The 27500-nt window shown below is 44.4% G+C and overlaps 1 protein-coding gene across 1 annotated transcript; it reads left to right on the top strand.

The window, feature by feature from the left end:
• Window positions 1–230: 230 nt before the first annotated feature.
• Window positions 231–26546, top strand: KLF15 (Kruppel like factor 15). The gene is made up of 3 exons (XM_044451316.1): window positions 231–564; window positions 11409–12506; window positions 23557–26546. Exons 2-3 carry the CDS (start codon window positions 11464–11466, stop codon window positions 23723–23725), a joined length of 1212 nt encoding a protein of 403 aa, XP_044307251.1. The 5' UTR covers window positions 231–564; window positions 11409–11463; the 3' UTR covers window positions 23726–26546.
• The last annotated feature ends 954 nt before the right edge of the window (window positions 26547–27500 follow it).

Below are 27500 nucleotides of genomic sequence, written 5' to 3'. Positions count from 1 at the left end.
GTTTGCACGGTCCTTTCTGCCATGGCTCAGAGACCGAGTAAGCAGAAAGAAGCCAAACAAAAGAGGGGGAGACCGGGAGAGAGACCAGCATGCCAGATGCTTCCATTGACGACAAGACCTCGGGCCGGCCCCTTGACTTTTCCTTAGCCAATGAGGTGGCCAGCTTGGGTCGAGCCTCCTTCAAGCCTTCCCCTGCTTTTACTGTGATAACCTCCCTGGCAGTCATGTGATGGGGATATAGTACTATGCTAGGAGAGCTAAAGGACACATCACCAGCCGTATTGCTGGTCGCCAAGCGGGACCCCGGTTGCCTTGAGGCGGCTCTCAAGGACAACATCGGCCGCTCCGTCAGTCAGCTTCTCGGGGGAATCGTTGGGGTGTTAAAATACCCTTGATTATCGCCATTCGTATTATTTTCCTTTTTCCCCTTTTTCAATGTCAAGAGGAGCCGCTACCTATTGGGATCTTTTTTCGTGATTTAACTTTTTTTTTTCCGGGGGGGTGCCTTCTTCCCCCTTCCCAGATTTCCCTCGCCCCTGGTGTTGACAGAAAAAAAAAGTTCAGGTAAGGAGCAAATGACACGAGTCTCACTGATACGATATTGGGGCAGCGGGGAGGGGGCTGCAAGGCGGAAGCTTGTTGCGGGTGGAGTAGGGGAGAGAGAAGGCAAGCCCGCGAGGGGAAGAAGACGCCAGTCCTCGCAGCGGGATCCGGCGACATGTGCGCGCGCGCACGAGTGCAGCCACGCGCCGGATCGGTGCCCGGCGGCTCTCCGGGGCTCCGGAGAGAAGCCCCGAGTCCGATCCGATTAGCCGCCCTCGGTGGGAGTGCTTGCATGCAGAATTCAAGGAATGTGGGTGGCCTGGAGAAGGACAGGAGCAGATCCGCCGCGGCTCCACGAAATGGAGGCAGGACGCTGCGCGTGCTTGTTTACGGTGAGAGGCGCAGTGGGAGCCGAATTCCGTTAAGGGACACCCTACGCACCGCGGAGGACAAGATCCTTGCCTAGAGATCCCGGTGCGTTCCGATCTTGCACTCCTGCCGGAGAGCGGCGTTTCCGAGGAAGGGACGAGACGTCATTTCCCACCATATGTTAGCGCCGAGGCCGCCCGCCGCCCGCCCGGTGGTGGCTCAGGACTTACCCCGCGAGGCGCAAAAGCTCCGGCGCTGCTCTCCAGGAGCGGCGGCGCGCGTGGCGGCGACCCAAGCGCGGTCCCTTGTCTCACAGATAAACACGCAGGTGCTTTCCTGCTTCCTAATTTCGGCCACGAGGTGAGATTTTCTGTTTCTCTTCGCCGCCGGAGGGGGATTCGAGGGCTGCGCCTTCGCTGCTAGAGATGGAGAGATGCCCCTTTTAGCTTTTCAGCCCCTTTCCTTGGACTTGCAGGCTCGATTCCTTCCAGCAGGTGAAAAAGTGGCTCTGGTTTGTTTTAAAGCTCCGCGCGGCTCGCCCCCCCCCCCCTCCAGCTACCCCATGGGGTGAAACACAAACACATGGCCTTGGGATCTGGGGGCTTCTTGTGATGTCGGGTGCCTAGGCTAGCACAGATGGCTGCTGCTGTGGTGTTAGCGACTGAGAGCAGGTGAGGTGGCAAAACAAGCAGGAGCTGCATTTATTTATTTACTTCGTAAACGGACTGATTTATGCGGTGCAATATAGCAGGGCTAAAATAGCTTTCTCCCCACACCTTGTTCTCCCAGATGTGTGGACTACAACTCCCCTGATTCCCGGTACTGAACATGCTCCTGTGGTGTCATAGGAGTTGTAGTGCAAACAAGTTGGAAGAAGACTAAGCTAGAAAAAGCTTTTTATCTGGAAAAGAATTCGGTGTGATTTGACAGTTGGGACCGTGGGATGCGAACCTTAGTTATTGCACCCCGAAAGAGCATGGTCTTTGGGGGACTGATCATGGAATATGATAGATGGAGGCAGTTCCATCACATTTTGTCAGTCCAAAATACTGCTATCGGACTGTTTCTTCTTGGGACCTCAAATTTCTACTCAACAGATAGCAAGTTTTCCCTGTGGATGATATTCCACAGGCTAGTTGCTAGGACAGGGTTTTCCACAGCTGGGTCTCCTCCATTCTGAGTATAAGTGTAAATTAAAATGTGTGAGTGCATTGAGAAATCATGTGTACACCATCACGTGAGAAGATTTTGGGCTCCTTTGGCCACATGACAAGCAGTAGTTTCCAAGCATATGACAAAAAACACACACCCATGTGACTTTTCACACATGGGAGTGAGCCTGGCTTTAGGTTTTGCTCCTACACACCCATGTAGGGAAACCATCATATGTGAAATGGCCCTTGGTGCTATTTCTGAACTGCTATCATAATTAGGACATCCCTCCTTCCTTCCCTGTTACAGCAGATGATCTTTCCTGTAGTCTCTTGCTTCTCACCTTGATAAAGGCCTTTCTGACATAATGGTGCGGATTTGCGGAGGGATGAGGCACACGTTCTGTAGGAGTTGCTGCTGCAGGGGGCCAGGATGGGTTTGTTGCTCTCACCATGCACAGCTTTGACCGGGGCTCTTTTGGAAGGTAGTGGTAGAAAGTAACCTACAGCAGTAACAGGAGGAGGCAGCTGTGTGCTTTGCTCTGCTAGAGCTGTTGTGGTAATGTTGGAAGAAAGGGGAGAGAGAGAGAGAGGATTGCAGGGTTACTGTCGGTCATTCCAAACTTCAGAGGCCAAAGGGAGGGAGCAGAGGAGACAGTACACCACCAGTAAGAGTGCATGTTCAGGCTCTTTAATGCCTTATGAAGCTGAGGTTGGGCTTTAAACACACTTGGCTATTCAGAGGAAGCAAAACAAGTCCCCTGCTAAACCACAGCCTGATTTTTGCCGGGATATTAAATGTACCCTCCAACTCCCTTCCTCCCCTCTTCTCCTCCCTCCTCCCCGCTCCATGCCTAGTGCAATGAATCCCAGTGCTTTTATCCATTCACATTGTGATAAATGACCATAGAGAAGCTTCGGACTGCATGTGTGTGACCAGCATGAATGTCATTGTGGAATGTACACCATCTAGGGCTGTGGATTAAAGTCTTTGGCTATTATTGCAGTAAACAAAGCCTTTCCTTCTTCCGAAAACAAAGTAGAATGGATGCATTTTTCAAAGCCAGTTGACTTTGGATAAGAAAAGGGACTCTTTTTCTTTTCCCTCCTCCATTCCTACAGAAATTTTGACAAAGCTGAGAAGCACAGCTTGTTAGAGCACATTTCTCATCCTGTGTCAATGTTTCCTAATAAACTCCTTTGCCTTGATAAACCTAATAAACTGCATTATTACTGGGATCTGAGCTAAGTCTACCAAGCCTAGTATGTTATGCATTCTAAAATCCTGATTTTAAAATAGTATAAAAATAAAGGGGAAGAGCAGTATATCATGATAAAGTTGTTAAGACTGACCTTTATGGGGAAAGAGGGAACTTTTTAAAAGCTTGCTTGCTCGAAACTTCTCCTTGCTCCCATCTAAGTGTCTTTTGCAGATGTTCTATTGATCTTTTAAATATTCACTGTAATCATGGAATCTAGATACTTGCTCTGTGTCTTGAAACTGAGGCACAGAACAATTGCTTGAAGTGGACTGCATTGGTATTGTGCCTAATTATAATTGTGCACTAAGAATAGACCCTGACTTAATACACAGAAGCTGTTGCTGTCCACTGTCAAACATGCCTTTCTCTTACATTAATAACTGGCACAAATGTACAATCATATGCTCTGCAGACAGGAGTGAAGCCTTCTCTGCAGAACTTAGCAGCAAGCATATTTTTGAACCAGCCTGAGAGCAGAAGACAGCAAAGGATTATTATTATTATGAAGTCCTGTAAGATTTCCTTTGATACATCCCTTTGTGTTGACCCAGCAAACACTGGGAAACACAACAAGTTTCTGCATTTATCTCTTTGGGTTCTCACATGCTGGGAAGTTTTAAACCAAGCTGAAAAATCACGAAAAGTGACCCGAGAGTTGCATCCGGACCAGGCTCTTCTAGAGGTTCACATCTCTGCTTAGCCATGAAGTCCAGTGGGTAGCCTGAAGCATATCCCTGTTTTGTAGCTGAACATAACTTCCGGAGTTGTTATGAGGATGAACTGGCACAGACCCTCGCATGCCACCTGGAGGGGAGATGGGGATAATTGTGATAAATCAGTCAATAAACACAAGGCATTGTTTGCACTCCCTCACAATGTAAGTGGTTCCGTATTTTTACTTTTGGAGGCTCTGCCCAGCAGTCCTCCACTCTTCACTGTTATCTGAGCTGGAAGGACCAAGGCCTAATTCAGTAAAGCACTGCTCCCTATTTTCCTATGGCAGAGCCAGCTTGCCTTCCCCTTACCCCACTGACCACGCTCCCCACCATTGCAAGAATGGGCAGTCTGAATATAAAGATATATACACACAGGGGTCTTTCTTGCACTGGGATTGCTCGCTCTAATCCTCACCCTCACATGGAGGAGCTCTGTGTGTGTGCATCTGTATTTGCATAGGGCCCATGCTTGCTGAGGCCTGGCATATGGCTAGTAGGGGTATGGCCAGCGGGAGCCTCAGTGGCCAGCCTGTACAGCAGATTTCCCCACCCTGGTGCCCTCCAGTCTCCATCTCCTGTCACCCACCCAACATGGCCAATGGTGGGGATTGCTGGGAGTTCTGGACCAAAACATCTGGAGGAAACCAGGCTGCAGAAGGCTCCTCTGCAGAAGCAGAGACAGGGAAATACATTTCCTTGTTTTTTCAAACCCAGCACTGGCTGCTGGACTATACTGGGCTGGCATTTTCTGCTTTCTCTACATGAAGACAAGAACATCTGCAAATAAACTGGAAACTTAGCGTTTCTGGGACACAGGACTCCAGTAAATGGATGCAAAATCGTCTTTGAAGGTCCATGTTGATGTGTCCCAGTCTGAGTCGTGCGCAGACTGCATGCGTTATTTGTGCAATCCATGCAGTAAGCAGCTCATAGATTTGTGAGGTTGTTTTGCATGAAAAAGGGCTGACAACTTATATCTGAGACATACTCAGGATTGTGCTGTAGGAGCTACTTCACAAGTTCCACAGCAGCCTAGGTACATCAGATTTCCTTTCTGGCAGCCTTAGCAAGGAGCTGTCAGCATGTCCAGAGCTGTTTTAAAAAGCACCAAATAAGCTCATAGTGTTGCAGTAACATGGGACCCCCATCCAGCCCTGCAGTGCTATAAACATCCCCAAGAGTAACGTGTGGCTCTGGTTTTGCATAACTTTCTGCTTTCTCCTCTAAAGGCTTATTCGGACCTACAGCAATCTTCTGGTATCTTCTAGTACATTTTCTGCCTTTTTAATATCTAGCTGGTGACCTAATGAGAGAATTGTTACTCAGGGCAAGACCACTCTTAGGTCCAGTAGCAAAACAGCAACCCTGTGCTAATTACAGCAGGGACTTGGGATGCTTCTGTGTGCTGTGAAATAAATAATTGATACACTTCACCCCAAATCTGGCTGCATTCCAGATCCAGAAAAAAAGAATCTATTCATTAATAAACTCTTGGGAGCAGGCTTCCACAGATGAGAATACAGATCCCCCACACACAGCTGAAACATTAGTTATTGTTATGGCATATTTCTTTGAGAAGCACAAGTCAACAAAACATTTGGTCCCTGGCAGAAGAAGAACTAATTATGCACTTTCCTTTAATACCAAGAATTTTCATTGGCTTCAGTGACAGTTTTGGCTGGGCAAGGAAAGTGGCAAAAGTCTCACAACTGGCCACTGACCTTATGCCTTTACTTCATGTTCATGTTGCTTCTGTGAGACACCTTTGATTGGTGCTCCATGGATTTGGAAAGGGAAAAATATTTATTTATTTTAAACCATTTGTAGACTGTCTCATTACCGAAGTCTCAGGATGGTTTCATAATACAAAATGTAAACAAATAAATAAAAGACAGCATCCTAAAATTTAACTAAGAATAAAACTCCAATTAAAAAATGGGGATAGAGCTGGTCCTTTATTAGAAAGCTTGGTCATGATTTGGAGACTTGTATGTTATTCGCCTCCCTCTTAGCCCTGATAGAAGTACTCCATTTTCTGGAGTCCGAATAAGAATTTAATTCTTATACTGATAGAAATGGTAGCTTCCAAACTAACAAGGACCATTTGGATGTACATACAGTGAAACCTCTGTGCCCACAATTGAATCCCACTGAGTCAAGGGGGGCTCACTCCCAGAAAAGGAGGATTTTTTCTAATTCCGATTATTGTTACTGCCTGCCTGTCTGTCCGTCTCTTCATCTACACTTCTCTTCCTGTAATTTTGGAATACGCACTTCCTTCCTCAAATACTGTTTCTCCTGGTGATTTTGCACAGCAGTCCAGATGGATCAGCTTAGTGGGAGGTATGTTTGTTTGTTTGTTTGTTTATTTATTTAGGAGACTTCTATGCCACCCCATTCGCTGAAGCTTTGGGGCGGCTCACATCCATAAATAAACTTCCATAAAATAATATAAATTAACAGTATAAATTAAGTCGCCCTGGCCAAAGAATAAAATGAATAAATAATATTAATAATTAAAATGACATTTGAATAAAAAGGTCTTCGCCTGGCACCGAAAAACAAATAACGAAGGCGCCAGGCAGACCTCTCTGGGGAGCGCATTCCATAGATTGGGCGCCAACGCAGAGAAAGTGGTGGGAACTATATAACTTTTTCTCTGTTCAGACACGCACAGGATTGTGCTGAAAGTGTGCCTCATTCTGCACTGGAATGTAGCATTTAATTCTAAAGCTGAATGTGCATTCCCAAACAATGCAGCAACACAAAATAGATACGTCCCATGGAACGGCGGCTGGCCATAGTTCTCCAGCATGTTTTCTCTGCATGTTTGAAGGCATGTTCTTGTTGTCCTGTGAACATCTGATGCTCCTAGGCTGCTGGGTACATTGTGAAGTAGATCTTAAAGCTGTGCGTATCTCAGAAATAAGTTCCAGAGTTCACCAAAGCTTGCTTCGAGACTTGGTTGCAGTATTAGATCAAACTGGGGGCAGTCTATTACTTATTTGGACACATTATATCTCACCATATGGCTCAATATTGTTCAGCAAATGGCTAATGATAATAATGAAATGGCCAAACGGAAATCACGCAATAAAACACCATTGCAAATGTTCAGAATGGCAGTCTAAAAACACCAGGATGTTAAGAACAGATTCAGAGCAGTGTAATTTAGTGACAAACAATTGTAATTAAATATTGCCCTCCCGCACCCCAACTTTGCCATATTAATTTTTTTGTTTACTTTTTCTTAAAGGCAAAGAGCAAACCACCCTCTTGGACACCCCTGCAGATTGCAGTCTATTAGGAGGAAGTCAGGATTGAGACGACCCATTTTCTTAGGCTCATCCATCCATCTAGCTTCCAGGAAAGGAAGGGATTCAAAACAAGACCTTTCTTGAAGGTCTTAGTATTCAGGATCTGGGAGATAGTTGTCTATCAGCTTTACTTTTTATTAGAACCTGAGATTCCAGATGCAGAATAGTGGCTAAGAGAATGGAACCAATTACTATTTAAGGTCTCTGAGATGTATCCGAATACAAATTCTGCATCTGAGTTGCTGCAGAGCAGGGATTCTAACAGTCTTGTCCTCTCCTAAACATTCTTGTTGGAACTGGAACAACTGGAAGCTGGAAAGCTTTGGGATTTTATCTGATGTGTTCTGTCCAATGTTAGCCTAACTCGAGACCCATTCATTTCAGTGAGCTTACTCTAAGTAAGACTAACATGTATCTAACAGCAGATGCATGGCAATCCTGCAGATCACCCAGATATACAAGAAGGTTCTGATCCATCTTCTTTCCACTAATGTAATCTGGCAGCCTCCATTTTGGAGGCTCTAGACTTCTGTTAGCTTACACTAACATAAGCTATGAATGAATGAATGAATGAATGAATGAATGCTATTGAAATGAAAGCTTTTCTTTCAGCACTGACATCACATGTTCTCAGTGGTTTTCTTCCACTACTAAGCAGGCTGTGGCATTTTGAACTAACTGGCATTTCAGTGGTAGCCCCACATACAGGATGCTTCAGTCATTTGGCCTGGAAGTTAATAAAGCTTATACCACTGTGGCCCAATCACTATAGTTTTTAGGAGCAGATACATCTGATGTAGCAACCTGAACCGATGTACCAAGGCGTTCCTGGCCACAGCGCTGGGTTCCCAGGAGCACTGCCAGACCTGGGCACCAACCCCAGCCGCTCACACAATCCTTCACATGAAATCCCACATCACTCAGCACAATGGAATTGCCACCACCCATTTCAATTAAACCTCCTGGCATTAACATCTGGATTGATTTAGTTCACGTTTGATCCAATTTGTCCTTTCTTTCCCAAATGAAATTCCAGGGTAGATTTATGAATTAATAATCACCATCTGCTGTCCTATTAATTATTGTGTGCAGATTATTATTATGTATACATTTATACTTAAAGAGAATGTAGGATAAAATGTAATCTCATTTTTAGAACAGTAGACCACCTTTAATATTTTCTTATTTCCTATTGTACTAACATGCCAGCATCTAAACAGCCTGCACAAGTAAACAAAGTTGATTTGATTTTTATTTTTATACACCACTGTGTTCCCATAGACTTCAAGCAGTTTACAAGAGATTAAATCAACAATAATTCAAATTTATAGTAAAGACAAGCAAATTAAATAAAACTTATCTGGGAATTAAGTTTCAGTGTTCCCAAGGTTCATCCCCATTGATGATAACAGTTTCCTGGCCAGTTAATCAGTTAAAACCTGAGTTGATTAATCTACTGCTTAAATGGAATTGAGCTGCAATTGGTTGCACACTTACCTGGAAGTAAGTCCAGTGGGACTTATGCCTGAGCAGAGGCATGTTGTATGATTGCTTCCAAAAGTGTTGCAGTGCCAGGGAGAAAAACATGGAACCTGGGCAGTCTTTCTATTGAGCTGGAATTTGGCTTGCTGTGTTTGTAGATACATAACTCAGATATATGTGGTGTCCCTTTACTAGTCCAAAATCATTATGGGCTCTAACCTTTGCTTGAACTTCCTCCCATTTGACACACATGATCATTCCATAAGTGTTGTCAGTTGACAGGAAGAAATGGCGGCCATTTGTGTGTAAACCAGGAAAGCGTGCCGTTTGGCAGGGCAACAAGTATCCTTTCTTCAGAATTAACTGTCCACATCCCCAGCCTTGCCTCAGTCAGGAAGCCACTCTTGAAGAAATGCGCTTTTACTCATTCAGACTTCCTGTGGAATGTTAATGGACTGGTGCTGTTGGAGCATGTGAGGGGCATTGTGCAAAATGTCTCTTGCCAAATCAGCCACAGGCCACAAGCATGGGATTGTATTTCCTGAAGTGGAGCAAAACAAAGATGCGTGGGGTGGGAAGGGGGTAAATATGCAGAATAAGCAGTGTAGATTAGACAAGGACAATAAATACATATCCTTCTCCTTGGACCAGACCGACAATGTGGCAGCATTCTTGTAGCAGCGACAGGAGAGGAATATTTTAAAAATGACTTACGTTTGGCTTTTCCTTTGCATTATTTATTTAATTTATTTATATACTGTCCAATAGTGGGTTGCCTTTTAGAAAATAACTCTTCTCTCCCCCCCCCCACACACTGAGATCCACATTTGCCCCCACATTTTCTATTTATTTTCTATTTTCTCTACCACTAAAGGTGCAATCCTATGGTCATTTCAATAGAGAAAAGGCCTACAACACCCAGTATGCTGCAGCCAGTTATGCTGTTGAAACATGCCAAGGATTCTGCCTTTAATCTAATTAAACCTCTAAGTGGGGTGTGTGTGTGTTTAAATATATAAAAGGCAGTATTCAAAGCAGGTATAAAATAATAAACAAAAAGTCAGTGCAGAGACAACACTAAAGCTGGGCTGTGTCACAGGCCCTTGCAGGCCAGGGAAGTCAGCAAACAAATACAAGAGGCATTTGCAGCCCGCCACAGTGGCTGCCTTTCAGGAATGTTCTAGAGGGTGGGATTACTGAGAAGACCCACTTAATGTGCCGTTACCTGGCACCCACCCATTGGCTGTGCAGTAGCCAATAAAGCCTCCTCTGAGGATCTCGGGGCTCAGCTGTGTGTCTGTACTGGGAAGGTGGTCAGTATGTGCTCTTCACACACAAGCTCATATTCTTAAGCATATTCACGGAGCTCTGCTTTTGGTCACATACATATGCAGGGCAAATCACTGTGGGCTTATGCTGATGGCCTCAGAAGGTTTCTTTCTTTCACAACCGAAAGTGTGAGCTTCAGGCGTTGCAAGTTTGGTCTGACTGACTAGAACAACAATGGCAACCCTATGACTAATTTTAATCCCCTGGATGATCCAGTCAGGTTCTACAGAAATGACAATGCCAGGCCTTCGAGCAAATTGATGCTCACCTGCCAGGAGTGTGGCATAATATGGTCTGCCAATATGGTCTCTCACATTGCTTGGAAATGCAAAGCCAGAATGGGTACCAAGGCTCACCTGAGTCTTCCAGATTTAGAAGCTGGCGTGCCGCATAGATAATCCCCAGACTGCATTCTCAAAGAATAGGTAGAAGGATATTTGGGAGAAGCTGCTCTTGGTTCACGGTGGACTTGTGGACATGTCACAAGTAATCTTTTGCTCATAATCTCCTTTGTGGGGGTGGGGAGCATGGCCATAGGGAAGTGAGGTGAGGAAATAAAGGGGGCTTTATTTGCCAAAGTGAGGGAATTGGTTAGTCCAGCTTTGTTCAAAGCCATATAAGGAGCAGCACGGAAGATAATGGTACTGGAAACTTGATTCATTAATCTGGACAGGAAAATCCTCCTAGTGTATTTGCTGTTGAAGGCAAGCCAATATTTTTAGCTCCTGCCACACTGAGCCCTTGCACTACACTGATTAGCCTATATTTGTATATGGGAATGAGTTAAAAATAAAGCCAGTGGAAAGCTACAGCTGAGCAATAAACACTCTGTTTGACAGGGAGGTTTGGGGCTGGTGAAAGGTTGTGACCATTTTCCCTCTGTCTGTCCTTTAGCTTTGGCTGTAGGATTCATGGTGAAATGAAAGGACACAGAATTACATCTTTCTTCTTGCCAGCAATCTTTTTGGAATGGAGGCTGTTGTAAATCTAAAGGACACATAGTTGTGAAATGGTTTTCTGAGAGAATTCTTTTGCAAGCATGTGGTGCAATCTTGGAAAAGTCTTTTGAGCATTCAAGAAATCCTCTTGGGTGATATGAGCAAGATCAAAACATGTAGCAACATGTGCTCTCAGCAAGAATTCTAAGCCAAGCGACAGAGAGCTTTGTAGTTTTAGCACATCAAGATGAATAATTAAACCTGACTTCTGACTGTCAATGTTTGTGTTTCCCATATTCAGGCTTTCGCTCTGTTGGTACATGCTGGTGGGATACGCATAAAGAGATCATCCAGGAATGGTGGATCACCTGCTTCCTGCGGATGAATCTTTCTCGTCCACGAGGCCTTTGATTGGATACTTTGGGGACATGACAGCAGTGGGGAGGTCCTACCAAATGCTGCCCTCCCCCTTGTCTGAAGATGACAGTGATTCTTCAAGTTTTTGCTCTTGTTCCAGCCCTGATTCCCAGGTTCTTGGCTCAAGCTACGGGAGCTCATCGAGTGCAGAGAGCCAGGACAGTATCTTGGACTACTTGTTGTCCCAAGCGACCTTAGGTAATGGCCACGCCTCTTGGTGGGACAAAAGGAGATTTCAGCCCATTGTGAAGGAGGAGCATTTTAGGATGCCAGACTTCACGGTGGAGATGGAAGATTCTGGACCATTCCAGCCCACTCTTGAGGAGATAGAGGAGTTTCTAGAAGAGAACATGGAAACTGATCTCAAGGAAGGGCCTAAAAGTGAGACCAAAGACATGAGAGCTTGTAGCCAAATTACTGTGGCTTCCATGCCACAAAAAGACCACATGGGGCCCAGCATCAGTCTAAAAGACAGTAAAAGCGAACAGTTGGGCAGTACGGTGGAAAGTAGCCATGCATCAAATGGAGCAGTGTCCCTTGATGGAGGGATACCAGTCATGCTCCAAATCCAACCAGTACAAGTTAAACAAGCATTGGAGATGAGCCCTAGTTCACAAGGACCAGTGCAAGAGAACATTAAAATTGCACAGCTCCTGGTCAACATCCAAGGGCAAACATTTGCACTGGTGCCACAGCTTGTTCAGTCTTCCAGCTTGAACTCATCTTCCAAATTTGTCCGCATAGCCCCAGTTCCAATAGCTGCAAAACCTATTGGGCCAGGAGGTACAATCCAGGGCCAAGCTGGGGTCATCATGGGTCAAAAGTTTCAAAAGAATCCTGCAGCAGAACTTATTAAAATGCACAAATGTACTTTCCCTGGATGTACCAAGATGTACACCAAAAGCAGCCATTTGAAAGCTCATCTGAGAAGGCACACAGGAGAAAAACCCTTTGCGTGTACTTGGCCTGGTTGCGGATGGAGGTTAGTACTGAGATACAGTGACAGATGATCTGTCGCAAATATTACCATGCATTCCATGTGTCAGCAGCACTTGTGAACTGCACTCACTATGAGCGCACCTTCCACTCTTATTACCTGGTCATTATCAGAATTTAAGTATATTTTCTTAAAATCAGATAATCTTGAGACCATCTGTGAACTGAATAGGGCAAGCTTTCGCCATCGATGGATTTAAATACTAAAGCAGTATAATTGTATAAAAGGCAAAGTAAGCTTATTGGAAGAGGCACCTTTGTACAGTATTGGTCCACCAGCAACTTATTTCTACAAGGGATATCAAAGCAAAAGAGTAGTGAGACTGCTGTGACAGCACATGTGCTTCGCATGCAGAAGGTGTGAGGTCCGGTCCCTGCTGTCTTCAGTCAAGTCTGGGATGCAGAACCTCAGGTCCAGAGACCATTCCGACCCCTCAGGATTCCCTGAGAGGCCACACTCCCTTTCTGCAGGCTGTACCACCTGCTCTCCCTCACAACCAGTGACCACTTGATGGCTTTTGTGCTGCTTTCCCCACATCCTGAAATGCTGGAATGCCTCTGCCTCTGCTAAGGCTGCATTACTGGCAGTAGGAACGTTAAGCTAGAACATGCTGGTAGAATTTGGCCCCCTGGGCTGAAGGGGGTTCTGCACCCATGAGTGACACAGTAAGGTAGCAGGTGAAGGGAAAAAGCTCTGCATGACACCCTGGGGAACCTCAGCCAGTAGTTGGCTCAATACTTCTGTAAGTGCAGGCAGCAAAACTATTGTATTTTTGTTAATCTTCAGGTGATTTGACATATCTTAGCCCTCAGTTTTGTGAATGGAAGGCAATGCTCATTCTGATTGTGGGTTGGCACCAATTCAGAATGCCTTTGCAAATCTGGTCTGTTGAATGTTTATTGGCCTGCAACTGACCCATGCATTTTGGACTCTTTGATGCGACTGACCTCTCTGTCTTTCTGTCCTATGAAGCAACTACAAAGGTTATCTTGCAGGGGAAAAATAATAACTGCATGGAAGGTTGACTGTCACTATGATTTTTTCTTGGATACCTTTGTAAAATACATCTACTTCATAGGGAAGGGTTAGCTAAACTGCCCCATAACCTCTGGCCTCTGCATGCTCTAAGTGAGTAAACCTAGACAGGTCAGGGCTCTTAATTGCTCGCTGTGCAGTACCTGATGTTGGTTCCATCTGGGGGCATGGCATTTAATTGGACATTCAGTTTAACCCAGCATTTCTGTCCTTGAATTTTAAAATGTGCAATTTTTTCCAGGGCCACAAACTCATACATGCTTAGACCAAAAATGTCTTACAAATCCCGACATGCCAAAGCCAGCCTGCAACTCCTAAAACGCCCCAGAATACATGGAGTTGTAGGACTTTTTTCTGTCTAAGCAGTCACAGGGATGTGCCCCAGTTTGTGTGAATATATGAGCCCTAAGCCTGCAAGTGGCAATATTCTAACACGTGTTCTTTAGGGACATATTTAACTATTAATTGTAAGCTGTGACTTCTGTCCTGATGACATTCTATATAGTCATTTATAATATTTTTTCTCCATGAAAGTACAACTTATTTTAAATACCCATGTGGAAGCTTTTCTCTTGTAGAAAGGGAGTGGAAAGATCACGATCAATGTTTGGCTGAAGCCAAACGAACAAGCAAGCAAGCAAACAGCAATGCAAAGATGGGTTTGCAGCTGGCATTCTTTAGCCAATGGACATGAATTCTGACAAGTCCACCTGAGATCTGGTCCAGGGGTAGGCAACCTGGTTCCCACTGGATACAGTGGACTACTGTTCCCATATTTCTCAGCCAGAATGGCCATTGGTGAGGGATTATGGATGTTGCAGTCCAGAACATATGGAGGTATCCAAATTGCCAATCCCTATGCTTTGTCCCCCCAGTACCTGCTTTCACTCCCATAGAGTGGTGATGCATTGTGCTGTTTACACACAACGCATTCAGAGTGATTTTGCATGAGGACTATAGAGTGGAACCAGGGGTGGGCAACTTGTAGCCCTTGGCCCATAACTTCCATCATCCCTCCCCACTGGCTATGCTGGTTAGGGAACATAGAAGTGGTAGGCCACAAGTCCTGGAGTGCAACAAGATGCCCACTGCCAGAATATGCTAAATTTCCCTACAGTTGAGAAAGTGACAGATACTCATTTATCATAGAAGAGGGAACACTGGCTGTTTTGCAGGTGATGAGAAAGTGGATTAAACTAATGTGTTGGATTGGTGGGATGGGTGTTTGCTTGCAGTTTAGTTTTCTGGCTATTTGCATGTTCCTGTGAATGTAAGTTGACTAAACAGAACGTAGTTTGTCAGCCATGTGTGGTGGCCTACCTTATATTTTTGCAAAACTGTGGAGAAAGGGGTCTCTAGCATCTGTCAGGAAAGTCTGCAGAGCTCGTGTGCTGTTTCAGGCTGGTTGGGTCTGCCTGGTACAGGCAGAAGAGAGTCTGTGAATGATGGGCCTAAGTGGCATGGGAGCTTCATAATATAAAAGGCTTCCCCTTTCTTTAATCAAGAAATGACAGGTCCTCTGGATTGCCACTTCCTTTAATCCTTTCAGTCAGTGCTACCCCTGGTGGTTCACGTTGAGCCAGCGCCTGCATTGCCTACATCAGCTGATACGGTCTTTGACAGCTCTGATTCCCAGTCAGTATGATCAGGGGTATTACAGAAGATTAAAGGTCAACATTTACAAGCAGTGCATGTTCCCAAACCAGAAATTCCTGCTTTGAGAAGATGATCTGCAAACTTTGTGATTGGTTTCTTCCTCTTCTATTGTGCAGCTGCCCACTTATATGTGTCAGGTAAAATAAGAATTACTTGGAGGTGAAGAATTAAAATGTATACACAGAAGGTCTGCCATTGACAACACGTGAGTCTTGGGCCTTCCTCAGGGTCTTTCCTTTGGACTAGGCTAGACTTAAATCTTCAAGCAGCAGATCCAATCCCACCGTAATTCTGGTATCATACAGATTTCAGTCCTGACCTAAAGGAAGGAGGGACTTGGCTGCACATTTTCCAAGTGTGCTTCTCTTTACTTTACTCCTGAGACTCCAGGGCATGCTGTATGTTCTTCTTGAGCATCAAAGTCAGGTAGGCAAGCAGCTAGAGCTGTCTGAATGCAGAATTACAGTTTTCTTTTTATCAGTGGAACATGTTTACATTTCAGAAGTTCAGAGAGAGAAGCCCTCACGTGACTGTGTGGACTACATCTGGAGTCTCTGTTCTTTTCCAGTTTTTGTTATCACTTGAAATGAACACACGAGCCAAAGATACTTCTAGTATTTTTCCTTTAGCCTTTTCCCTTTCTTCTTTTTGCCACTGTGGGCAGGCTTTCTGAGTAAATGCATTTACACATTTTATCATCTTTTAATAAGAAACAGTATAATCTGCAAAAAGAGCAGTTAATGTAAATTTCCCTGATGCCTGTAAAGGAAACATAACATTTAGCGATGGATGGAGCAAAAGCTGTTCTTTTCCCTCAATGGACAGGACAGTGACGTTAAAAACAACCGTTTTTCCAGCTTTCCAGCTGCTTCAGGATTCAATATAGCACTGCCAGCTGTTTGTTTTGTTTTTAAGCACTGGTACCTGGATGAAGCTTTGGGGCAGACCTCAGAGTGGGTTCAGGTATGTAGTCCGGATATAACCCTGTGGAGTTTTAGGGCAGGTCTGAGGGTAGCAAAAATGCTGCTTATTCACCCAGGCTGTATAGCTTTAAAAACCCAAACTAAACCTGAGGGGTGGAAAAAAACCATGCTTCTTACTTCTTTGACTTGAACACAAAAAAAAAAAAAAAAAAATCTAGCCAGTCTAGTTTTTGGTTGTTCTATAGAGGCTTTTGAAACTGAATTTTGCTTTAATGTTCCGGTTGGTTGGCAAGCCTGTTCCAATATCTCCCCTTCTCAATTTGCTTAGTACAGCCTTCCCCAACTCTTGGTGCCCACCAAATGTTGTGGACTTCAGTTCCTATCAGCCCCAGTAGCTTACCAAGGGTTAGGAGTTCTGCAAGTTGTAATCCAAAGCATGTTTAGGGTGCTGGGTTGGGAAAGACCGCCTTAGAACCTTAGGAAGCTACCCTCCATTGAATCAGACCATTGGCCTCTTTAGTTCAAGATCGTCTATCACACCCACTAACCGCAGCTGTCCAGGATTTCAGTCAGGAGCCTTTCCCCACACTCCCTGGAGATGCTGGGAATTAAACCTGCAAAGCATGTGCCACTAAGCGACGACCCTTCTCCAAAGAACTCTGCTGTAGAATCTGATTCTTAAATTCCCGAGGATTTTTCCAATACAACATGTCTCCAGTAGCCCTGTTTGCAAGAAAGCATTTTATGGATCCTGACCCCAGAGGAACTCTTGATAACCTTCTTTATATGTTGGTGCAAAAATTAGTGGGCCAGAGCCTAGAAGGTATGAACATGTCCAGGACTGCATCTTGGCTTTGCTGCTTTTTTCGCTCTATATCTTCTCTTATATGGACACAGAGAATGGAGCACAAAGAAAAGATGGGAGGAATATCCCTGCTTCTGAAAGAGTTTTCACTTGGGTCACACTGCCTTTCAACCTACCAAATAGATGAAGCTGCTATTGCCACCACTCACAATATGATGAAGATTATTTCTCAGATGCCTTTCAAAACAAAATGGCTAAGAAATTCAAGGTGACTTACATTAGAATTAAAACATAAACTCAAAATATCTAGAACAATTATCCATTCAAGTACAGCCACTTCACAAGACAAAAACTTCCATGTGTCCCAGGACAGGGGGACAACAAAACAATGAAGGACATCCTAGGTTTCCCACCTTTTTGGTCTTTTTTCTAACTTTGTAAGTTTCCCTTTTCCTGCACCGCATCAGTGGCATGGGAGGGACCAAAGCTCAGTGGTGTGCCAGTGCTTTGCAAGCCAAAGGCCCCAGAGTTCCGTCATTGGCATTTCCATTTAAAAAGGTGAGGTGTGGGTAATGGGAAATACCTCTATCTGAGACTTGGAGATCCACCACCAATCAGAGTAGACAATACTGAGCTAAATCTATAAATAACTTGACCCACTGAAAGGCAGCTTTCTATGTTCCTATGGCAACTGCTGAGGGAGGGAAATTCTCAGTGAGTTATAGCAAACCAGATGCCGCTACTGAATTATGCTGTGCTGGTGCCAGTAACAATAGATGGCACACCAGCAGCCTGTGGAAATGCTGTTGGCCATGTGCTACAGTAGTTTATGCTTGCACCATGCAATTTGCACTAGTGATTCTGCCCCCTTGGATGCAGCTTGGAATGATGGAGTCGCAGCCTGTTGAGAGAGTTTGTAGATGTTAGATGTCAGGCATGGAAGCTTCCACAAGAAAGAAGAAGGGCCTTGTGTTGGGTAACACCTGGACCAGCCCTGACTCATTTTCTGTTACATCATTTTTACTTTTTAAAAATTTTGGTACGATATACCTACAGGGGATATTATAGGAGAAATTACCTCATTGTTTTATAGAATCAGACAAGACCTGTACATAGATAAGAAATATTTTCTCTTGGAAGGAATGTTTCCTCCCCATGATTTCTTAAACTTTTGGATGGTTTGTCATGAGCCACACCGCAACTCTGTGATCTTGGCAACGATTTCCACTGCAACAGTTGGTCCCCAGTACCCTTCTGCCCCCAGAAGGAGGCCGCTTAGGCCGACCTGACACAATTCATTTGCACTAATCTCTTTTAGGAATGTGCGTCAGTGTGTTTACCTATATATTGTCCCTGCATGTGAAAGATAGGACACCGGGAGAGCTAAGTGTTAACTTGGGAAGAAGCGCTAGGCAAATATTAACTATAAGAGAGATCAGTAGAAGAAGTTACTGGACTGCCAGAATTATCTGTGAAATGAATTCTACATTCAAAAATGCAGTCTGGAATCTGCTGCAGTTCACATACCTGAACTCATATTTCATGCTGAAATGCAAAGATCCAATTTCAAGGCTGGTATTTGACCTATGAAATTGATATTTCAATCCCATCATTGATTATTTTAGGATATGATACCTGAAATTTTATATAACAGTCCCAGTAAGTCAAAATATACAAGATGCTTTTCCATATTTGTGTGTTGTTTTTGCCCAATTCCACTGAAAAGTTGGATTTTAGATACCAGAATTGAAACAAACAAAAAACAACCCATGTTTCTGGTGATTTTATTGCATCTGCAAATCCAGGAGAATACGTGTGGCGTTTGTTATTGGTCTTAATTATTGGCCTTTAAAGACCTCTGTAAAGCTCAGGAAGACATGGTGCAATTGAATAGTACAGGAGAAATGCATCACCAAAAAAGTGGACCAAAGTGGGCGCAGGTTTGTCGACCAGCTCCGTGTGATAGCTGCAGATTTAGAAAGCATTACTAGAACTGCAGTAGCAAAGTAGTGCATCTCACCATAAGCCTATGACCCACTGAACTTTGTTCCTGATTGGTCTGCTGACCAGGTGCTGTTCGCAGGCAGCCTTTGGAGACCTCGCTCTTCCTCCTTTCATTTTTTGCTTCATTTTTTCCACTTAACCAAAGGCCCTTCCAATAGCGAACTGTCCTCTCTAAACTAGAGGCACCTGCCCACCCTTTTCTCCGTTTCCGGACTCTGCTGTTCTCCTGGTGAAAGCCAGCTAGCTTGCTAAAGTGGTTTCAAGATGTTGCTTAGGTTAATAGGCCTGCCCGTTTCCCAGGAACCATAGAGTCGCCTGTGTATGGATCTGTGGCGTTGTTCCAAGTACAGTACCACTGCATGGCATAAAGGCAAGCTTTGCTATGGTGAAGGAGGCTTGCACGCCCACTCGCAGGATTTTGCCTGTTTCTTCTCTTCTAACCTTTAGGTTGATGGGGTTTTGTTTCATAAACACATAACAAGCGCTGAGTTTATTTCTGTGGGCAGAGTAAGCTGATCTCTATAAGTAAGCAGGGCATTAACATAGCAACATTGTTACCTGATCAACAGAGAGTTATGATGCAAAGTGTATTTTTATCATATTAACTCATGTTGCTTTCTGTGGCTCAGATAGCACTTCTTTTGGATGTGTGTGGACTTCTACCCTACCTGACTTTGCTTATGGTAATGACAAATTCTGTCAGACTCAGCATTTCTTGCTTTATCCAGGTATGCTAAATAAATCTAAGAATTCACATAGACAATTAAGTCTCTGCTTTGGTGGAACAAATTCTTGGAATTGTATCAGACTCAGAAAGTGGAAACTTCAACCTTTCCTGATGAAGAGTAGAGTTAAAAATGAAACAGAAATGAATTCAAGCATGAAAGAATTCTTGGCAATACTTGCATTCTGGCCCTTAAATTTCTGGTGGAGGTTGATCTGTAATGGGAAGACCCTTGTTTTGTTTGAAGAAAATGAATATTCTCTGCCTTTTGAGAAAAAGAAATGGATTTGCCTAAGTCCTGTGGCCTCCCATCTTTCTGTGGAAGCACAAATTAGAGATTCCCCTTCTTTAATTTTCAGTTAGTAAATGACCGTGACCTCATTTATTTACTGTAAACAAACAGCTGATGCCGTTTCCCAGGGCTTCCTTTTTGTGCCAAGCTTTGTTACTGTTCTGGCTGACAACTGCTTTGTGACACCACCATTCAAAGGGGCAGTGTTTTCATTTGTGTATCACGAACCCTTGGATTTTCCAGAGGAGTTTGATCTACAGCTGTTGCCAGTGGCTTTTGCAAATCCTCCTTCCTATTTGAGGAAAGAAAAATTGGGGTGGGTCTGTTCCATTTCAGTGAATTTTTAGAATGGGACATGTAGCAATTGCTCTACATGGAGCTCCTAACTAGTAAAGGCAGTAGCATGGTGGAGGGTCCCTGTGGGTAGTTGTTGTGGTAGTTGTTGTTGTTGTTGCTGCAGCTGTGGCAACAAACTTTGCTAACTGCTGTGCTGGTGGCGGTGGTGGCAGTGGCAGCCACCGCCATGTGTCCCTGGGCGGGGGGGTGGAGGACATCTGAAGAACATTTGGCAAAGAAGTCACCTTTTCCTGCAGTGTGGGGGTAAGAAAATGAACAACCTCAGAAATTTTATCAGAAAAATGCCTTTTGAGAAATTTCAGCTCAGCTCTAGTTTCCTCTTGATCAGAGCCAGGAAGTAGCTCTGCCTTTCAGCTCTCTATCATAGCTGGTGTCCGTGCTTGGCACGCTCAAGCACAGCAAGGCCTTGCTGATCAGCAGGTACCAGCATGGCTCTCCTCCTCTTCATCCTGCTTGTTCGCCAGACTCTCACTCCAGCCCAGGCAGTGGTGGTGGTGAGGACGGGGGGAGGAGATGCCGTGGCCCGCCTGTTTCTGGACACTCCTCCTATCAAGCGAGTGAGCAGAAGCAGTCCTGGGAAAGAAAATGAGGAGCAAGAGGCGCTGATGCTAATGCCAGCAAGGCCAAGGAGCTCATGGAAGCTCAAGAGCCCTCTGGAACCAGGAGCCAATACTTCATGGATGTATCTCGATAGTCAAATGACGCATGCGCATGCATGGTGTCTTTATTTCTCCGATCCTGAGCATGGAGAAGCTGTTTCAGGGAAAAGAACTTCAGAGATCAATTTGGCAAGCTGAGGAGTGCCACATTAGCATCAACCTGGTGGAGCTCCATTGTGATCATGGTGTTGTCAATGAATTCCTGTGTGCGAGGAGGACTTGCCAATGTGATGCCGTGAACCTCCTTGTTTTAAAAATCACGATCAGCAGCTGTACCGTGACTGATTTACATATCATTGGTGGCAGGCAGCTGTCTCTGCAGAGCTGGTAGTTCAAAGACAACAGCATACCAAGCCTTTTGGAAGTTACCACAGTTCTGCGGAAGGTCTTGGTATGGCAATGTGAAATTAGCTCGATTTGGAAACCATGTAAGGTCAACTCCCACAGAAAGTCATTAAAAGTTGTTGTATTGTGCCCAGCAGACTAAAAATGGGAAAGGGGGAGGAGGAAGGAAAGTCTATAAAAGTGGCTTTCTTGTTAGCTGTCTTTGAGTGGCATCCAGTCTATTAAAGTGAATGGGACTTTAGGCATGACTGCCTTAAGTGCCATTCATTTCAGTGGATCTGCTCGACACAGAACCAACCTTGGCTACTTCCCTTTCTGTACCAGTATTCTGCAGATTCAAATTATCAGCTAGAAGAATGGACAGCACTGTTTGTAATGGATACATGGATTAAGTTTGTTGACCCCTATGGACACAAGTTCAAATGGCACAAAAGTTCCACTTTTTAGATGTTGCCTAGTATTAGAAGAAATAGCAGGTCTGTATATTAGGTCCCTATACATGCAAGGGCACTGAGTTGAACTCATTGTGTGTATTGGGAAAAATTCCCCACTGTGGATGTATAGTTTTTAAAGGGTGGATGGAAGGGGTTTGAGTCAATCAGGTAAGACATTGATTGATGTTAACACCATACCCTCATAAAAAAGCCAGTATGGATGTAGTAAAATTCCAGACATTTTGGATATCATGGAGCTGTAGTAGTAGAAAATAATGGACAACCCTTAAATACAGGGCCATTTTTTTTAAAGAACAGGGGCATTTAGCAATTATAATGTGCTTAAAGGACATGTGACGTCATGGGGGAAATTCTTATCAGCCACTAAACATGTACAGTTTAGCCATTTTTACATACATGCAAACTCAGTCATTGCTTGTGTGCATTTTGCAGTTCAGTGTATCTCTGATTTTTACTGTGTGGCTATATGTTTGTTGTTGTGGTGCTTTTGGTTTGGTTTGGTTTTTCCACTTTTCCTGTATATATTTCTATGTTTCTATATGTTTGTTGTTCTATACTTATTTTGTATTCTTAGTGAACCTTTTTTGGGCTGATATTTGGTTTTGTGGAAAGAATGCAAAAATCAAATTAAAATGTCAATATTAAAACATACAATGGAGCTACGCATAGATGCGTATTTGTATTTTGGTACTCAGGTATTTTGAGAAGAATTGGTATCATGTAGTGGCTATGGGTGGTCCTCCTTGCTCATCTGCAACAGACTTCCTTCTTCCATATAGGCAGCCCCTGTATCTTGTTCTAAGGGGGGAGGCTTGCTGACTGTACAGCTCCTTCTTGAGATGCATTTCACTGTGGTGCAGCAGAAGCCTTCTCTAGTGTGCTGCTCTCTGTGCAGAATCACCTCCTTACTGAGATCAGGTGGGCTTCCAAAGTCCAGTGCACCCACCAGCAGCTGAAGAACCTTTGTTTGCCTGTGTGGTTCCCTGACTAGTAGCATTGGCAGCTACCCCTGGTCGTTTGAGTGAGATGTTAGTGTTGTTATTGTTTTAATGATTGCTCTTCAGAATTTTATATGATTGGAACTTGCAAGCTGCCCTGGGATTTATTTTTGCTTTTTAATGAAAAGTTGTAAATTCCCTGAAATAACCTAAAATATCTCACCTCTGCTGTATACCCACTGAGCTTGCACAGGTTTGCACCTGCAGTCCAGAAGGGTGGTGGCTTCCTTCCGGTGTAACTTCAGCAACAGGGTGCTTCCTCTCACCTGGTACTGATGCCTTCAAGCGAAGGGAATTAGTTTGCTCCCCATGACACTGGCAGTGCAGGCAGTGCAAAGGAGAAGAAATCTACTGCTGAAGTACACTCTGCTGTTTTACGGGGATAGGTGCAGGTTCATCCTAGAAGGCCTCAGGCCAGCCAGTTTCATAGCCACCCCACCCCCACCCACGGTGCATGAAAAATAATGCTGATGCAACAGTGACAGGACTATTACAAGGATTAGTGGGCAATGTGCATGAAAAGGTTACTTATAAAACAAACGGCTCCTTTGAAGCGCTGCAGCTTCAGTGGGAGAAATGTGGGCCTTCAGGTATGGCTGGAACGGATGGCCTTCCGTATTGGCAATGCTGGCGGCAACTCATGGCAGCTGTGGTCCGGCCATATCTGGAAGGCCGCATGTCATGATGTTGAGTCTCTGGCCAGTGCTTCGGGGTGTATTGAGGACATTCTCTGAGCCAAAGGCAAGTTGACTGACCGATTACCTTTTCTTCTTCCCTTCCAGGTTTTCGCGGTCAGATGAACTTTCTCGGCACAGGCGCTCCCACTCCGGGGTGAAGCCGTATCAGTGCCCTGTGTGCGAGAAAAAGTTTGCTCGGAGTGACCACTTGTCCAAGCACGTCAAAGTCCACCGGTTTCCAAGAAGCAGCCGCTCTGTGCGCTCAGCGAACTGATGTTGTCCCGCCGGCTCCCTTCCGCCTGCCCATCCAAGAACTGTCCCCAGCAGCACTTTCTGCAGTCTCTGTCTCACAATAATTTATTTATCTCCATATAACAGCTGAGGCCGTGACTTCACACAAGCATCTTCTTTTTCATCACCTTCGCCTTACTTTGTTCCTTTCCTTTTCTTTGCTGTTGCTGCTTCTTTTGAAAATTACAGTGTTTTATTTTTAGCTGTTTTCTCCTGCGCCATGATAATTTATGGGCTACTTGCTGCTAGTTAATTATAGTTCTGGCATTCCTGAGGGCTTTGCTCATGTACAGGGCTATTCAATGTGAGTTTTCTTTTCACTATTATTATTAATTATTGTTATTATAAGCTGGCCTATTTGGCCAGTTTGGAAACAGCAAATTCCCTTTTGAAATGAGAACAAGTCCTTTGTTTTTTGTGAGGGGTTCTATTGTTGTTGTTGTTTTTGAGCTGGTGTTGGCGGTTCATTAGCTACGATCTTGTAGCAGCTATCAAAAGAGGAAGAGGAAGAGTAGGTCTGCCATCTTGCAAGGGAGGGATGGAACAGGGTTTGCTAAACAGTGAGTCTTACTCATCTAAGTAAAACCGTATTTTGTTCATAACCAAAATAGAGGCCTGAAATTGAATCCCAGATTCTTCCAGGTTTGGTGCAGGGTTGACACCAGTTCCTGCTCTTCTCTTCTCTCTGCCATGGTCCACCCCCTTAGCCCCACGTAGCAGCCAGTATTTTTGAAATCAACAGCTGGCAACCTGAGTATCTGAGGGACAGAGAGATGAAAATATGGATGAAGGGTTGGATCCAGAGCTAAATGTTGGAAATTAATGGGACTTATACTAGCCATGGCTAACTTGAGATTGTCATGATGACTAACCTTAGGGAAGTCTTGATTTCTAACATATGCCAGCCCTTTTCAGTCATTCAGTCCAGGGTTAAAGAATGTGCATCAAGTGAGATGCATCTCAGCAACAGGTTTTGCTTCCACCAATACTGTGTGTTCAGACCTCTTAGACTATGGGAGAAACCTGTTGCCAAAATGCCCACTGCTAAGGTGGCCATTGGTGCCCCTTGACAGGACAGTCCTCTCTTGCAAAACATTCTCTATCCTCTGTTGAAACGGTTGTCCAGTCCAAGCCTGCCTTAAAAATGATCCCCCCCCCACCAAGAAGGGGGAGCAGACATTTTGCCTCGTCCCTTAGCAGCTGGGTGGGGGACTGAGCAGGTGCGTTGCCCACAGTCTACCCTGCTCTGGTGAGATGTATTGCACTGCGGTTTTCATTATAATAATCATGTCTAAATTTGCACCTGTTTTTGCAAATTAGCCTATGCACATTTAATGCAAACCCGCACCACCTTACGTCCTTTTCTTTGTCAGTGGGTTTTGGTGGCATACCATCTTCCATGCCATACCTGTTGATTGTTGGCAAACTGCACAGCTGGAAAGGGCTCAGACAATCTTCGCGCTTCTCTCCTGCTCTGCCTGCTAGGTTGCTGTTGGGTAGGAGCACTAAATACCATCTTTCCCAGGAATCCAAATATAGATTAATTAATGTGCTGTATAGCAGACTGAATATTTGTCTCGAGGTCTTTCAACAGGGCCATGATGCACAGTCCCACAGTCAGGATGTGGGAGAACTGGCCGGTGAGAGCCTTGCTCCCACTGCTTGCTGTTCCGCCCTGTTTCACTGTGTGGATGGCCTTCGTCAAATGGCGATCTTGCAGGAGTCTGCATACCTTGGCCAGAAACCTTCAGCATTACCTTTAGGTGGTTCCTCATGGCCGCAGCAGTAACTGTGATGGCAGAGCAAGAAATGCTGGACTCATTCCCCCACTACCCCGTGGTACGAAATACAATCCTTGTCCTCAGTGGCTGGGATGGGAAGACTTAAGACTTAGTGAATGTTTTGTGAAAGCACTTTTAGAGCCTTAGGTGGCAAGCAGTACCCAAATGTTGAGTATTCTCATGGGCCACTATTCAGAGAGCACTGCAACTGGGACATCGGGAGTCCCAGCTAGCTAGAGCGGTAGCTAGCATGAGGGGTCACCCCCCACCTGCCAAATACATGCATACTTATACATAAATATAGACATATAATCTGATACTGGCCGCAAAATTATTGCATTAAGCAACACTTTCCCACTTTTTTTCTTTATGTACTCTGCTGATTGTAGGATGCTTTCTAGACACATAGAATCTGATACTTAGAGAAGTTTTATAAATATATAAATATATATATATATAAAGGATGTTGCATCACCTCTCTGATTACAGAGAGAGTGTCTGTAAGCAAAATGAAGTAAACATAATCCATGACTAAATTCCACTGAAGGCAATGGGACAGGATCAGTTAATGCCAGCTTAAGCTCCGTTGCTTTCAATAGAACTTTAGAATTATGGCCTCCCTCTCCTCCTTCCCTTTTTGTCATCAGCCAAATCGTAAATAAAGCACTGCAAAATTCTAGCATTAGTAGGTCAAAATGGAGACCCTGTTGTCACGTAAGAGCAAAAGCTCCACTACCATCTTCTAGGAATGCATTCCGCTTGTCCTTCGAAAATACGTGTAAATGAATCTCTCTTCTATTGACTGGTTTTTATCTCACATCCTATGAATGTATGTAAATAAAATTGTACATATCGCATATCTATATAAAATATCTTTTAATAACATGAAAAATTGTATAAATTGGAAACAAAAGAATATCTTTAAAGTCAGTGTACATAAGTTACAATTCTGTATTTTTTTTCTTTTGTCCTTCATAAAATATATTTACTTTGACAATAAAAAGAAATTTGAAATTTTACAAATGATGCTACAGGCTTTCCTTGGTTTCCTTCCCCACACTCTGGCAAATTCTTGAGGAGTGCTTGGAGACTCCCAGTAGGGTGGCCATGTATCCTCTTTCACAGAGGAAGGACTTTTATTGGAGGGTGTCCTCTGTTTGAAGGAAAGTTCTCTCCAGTGCTTCTTTAAAGATCCCGAACCATAAAGAATTGCTGCCCATTGACAGGTTGCAGACTTAACAGGCAGGTACACAATCGCAGCCTCCCACATGGTGATGATGAAATCTGTATTTCTGTTTACAATAAAATAATGATTTGTAAATTCGCGTTTGTACATGCAAGCTAACACATGCAAAAGTTTGCAATGCAGCTTCCTCTCACCCTCTTTTTTAGTGACGCATCCTTCCCATTTGGTGATTTGTAAGGGGCTGCCCTGTCTGGTGGTCAAAAAGAGCAACGGTTGACATCTAGGTGCGCTGACCAGATCAGTGGCTACTGCTTAACATTGTAACATCCAACACAGAATTGCAGTGGGAAATCCCAGATACCGGGTCCAGGGACCCTTCTTTGCCTTGCGTGATGGGGTACACTGAGGCATAGTGAGTCCATCTTCTGCCTATTCCCACCTTCTGTTGGCCTTGAGCTTCTGTTGAGCTCAAGTTGGCCTTTCCCCTCCCCATCACCTAGCAAGGCATTGCCTTGGAATTACATTTTCATAGTCCTATCAGCTCATTGATGCTTCCTGGAGTATGTTCTCTGCATACTTCCTCTGATACTAGAGGCAGCCATCAGGATTAGTGGTCACAGATCACCTTATCCTCCATGGGTTCATCCAATCCCCCTTTCAGGCCATCCAAATTGGTCTCTTCCAAAGGTTCTCACGAGAGTTGCATCCATGCCAAAGGGTCTGATTTTTACCATAGGTTAGGATGCTAAAATGTGTGTGTGTGTGTGTGTGTGTGTGTGTGTGTGTGTGTG

The sequence above is a fragment of the Varanus komodoensis genome, unplaced genomic scaffold, assembly GCF_004798865.1.
Source record: "Varanus komodoensis strain SLA01 unplaced genomic scaffold, ASM479886v1 scaffold6_2, whole genome shotgun sequence".
Lineage (NCBI taxonomy): Eukaryota > Metazoa > Chordata > Lepidosauria > Squamata > Varanidae > Varanus > Varanus komodoensis.
The sequence above is the reverse complement of the archived record's forward strand: the minus strand, read 5'-3'. Positions and strand labels throughout refer to the sequence as shown.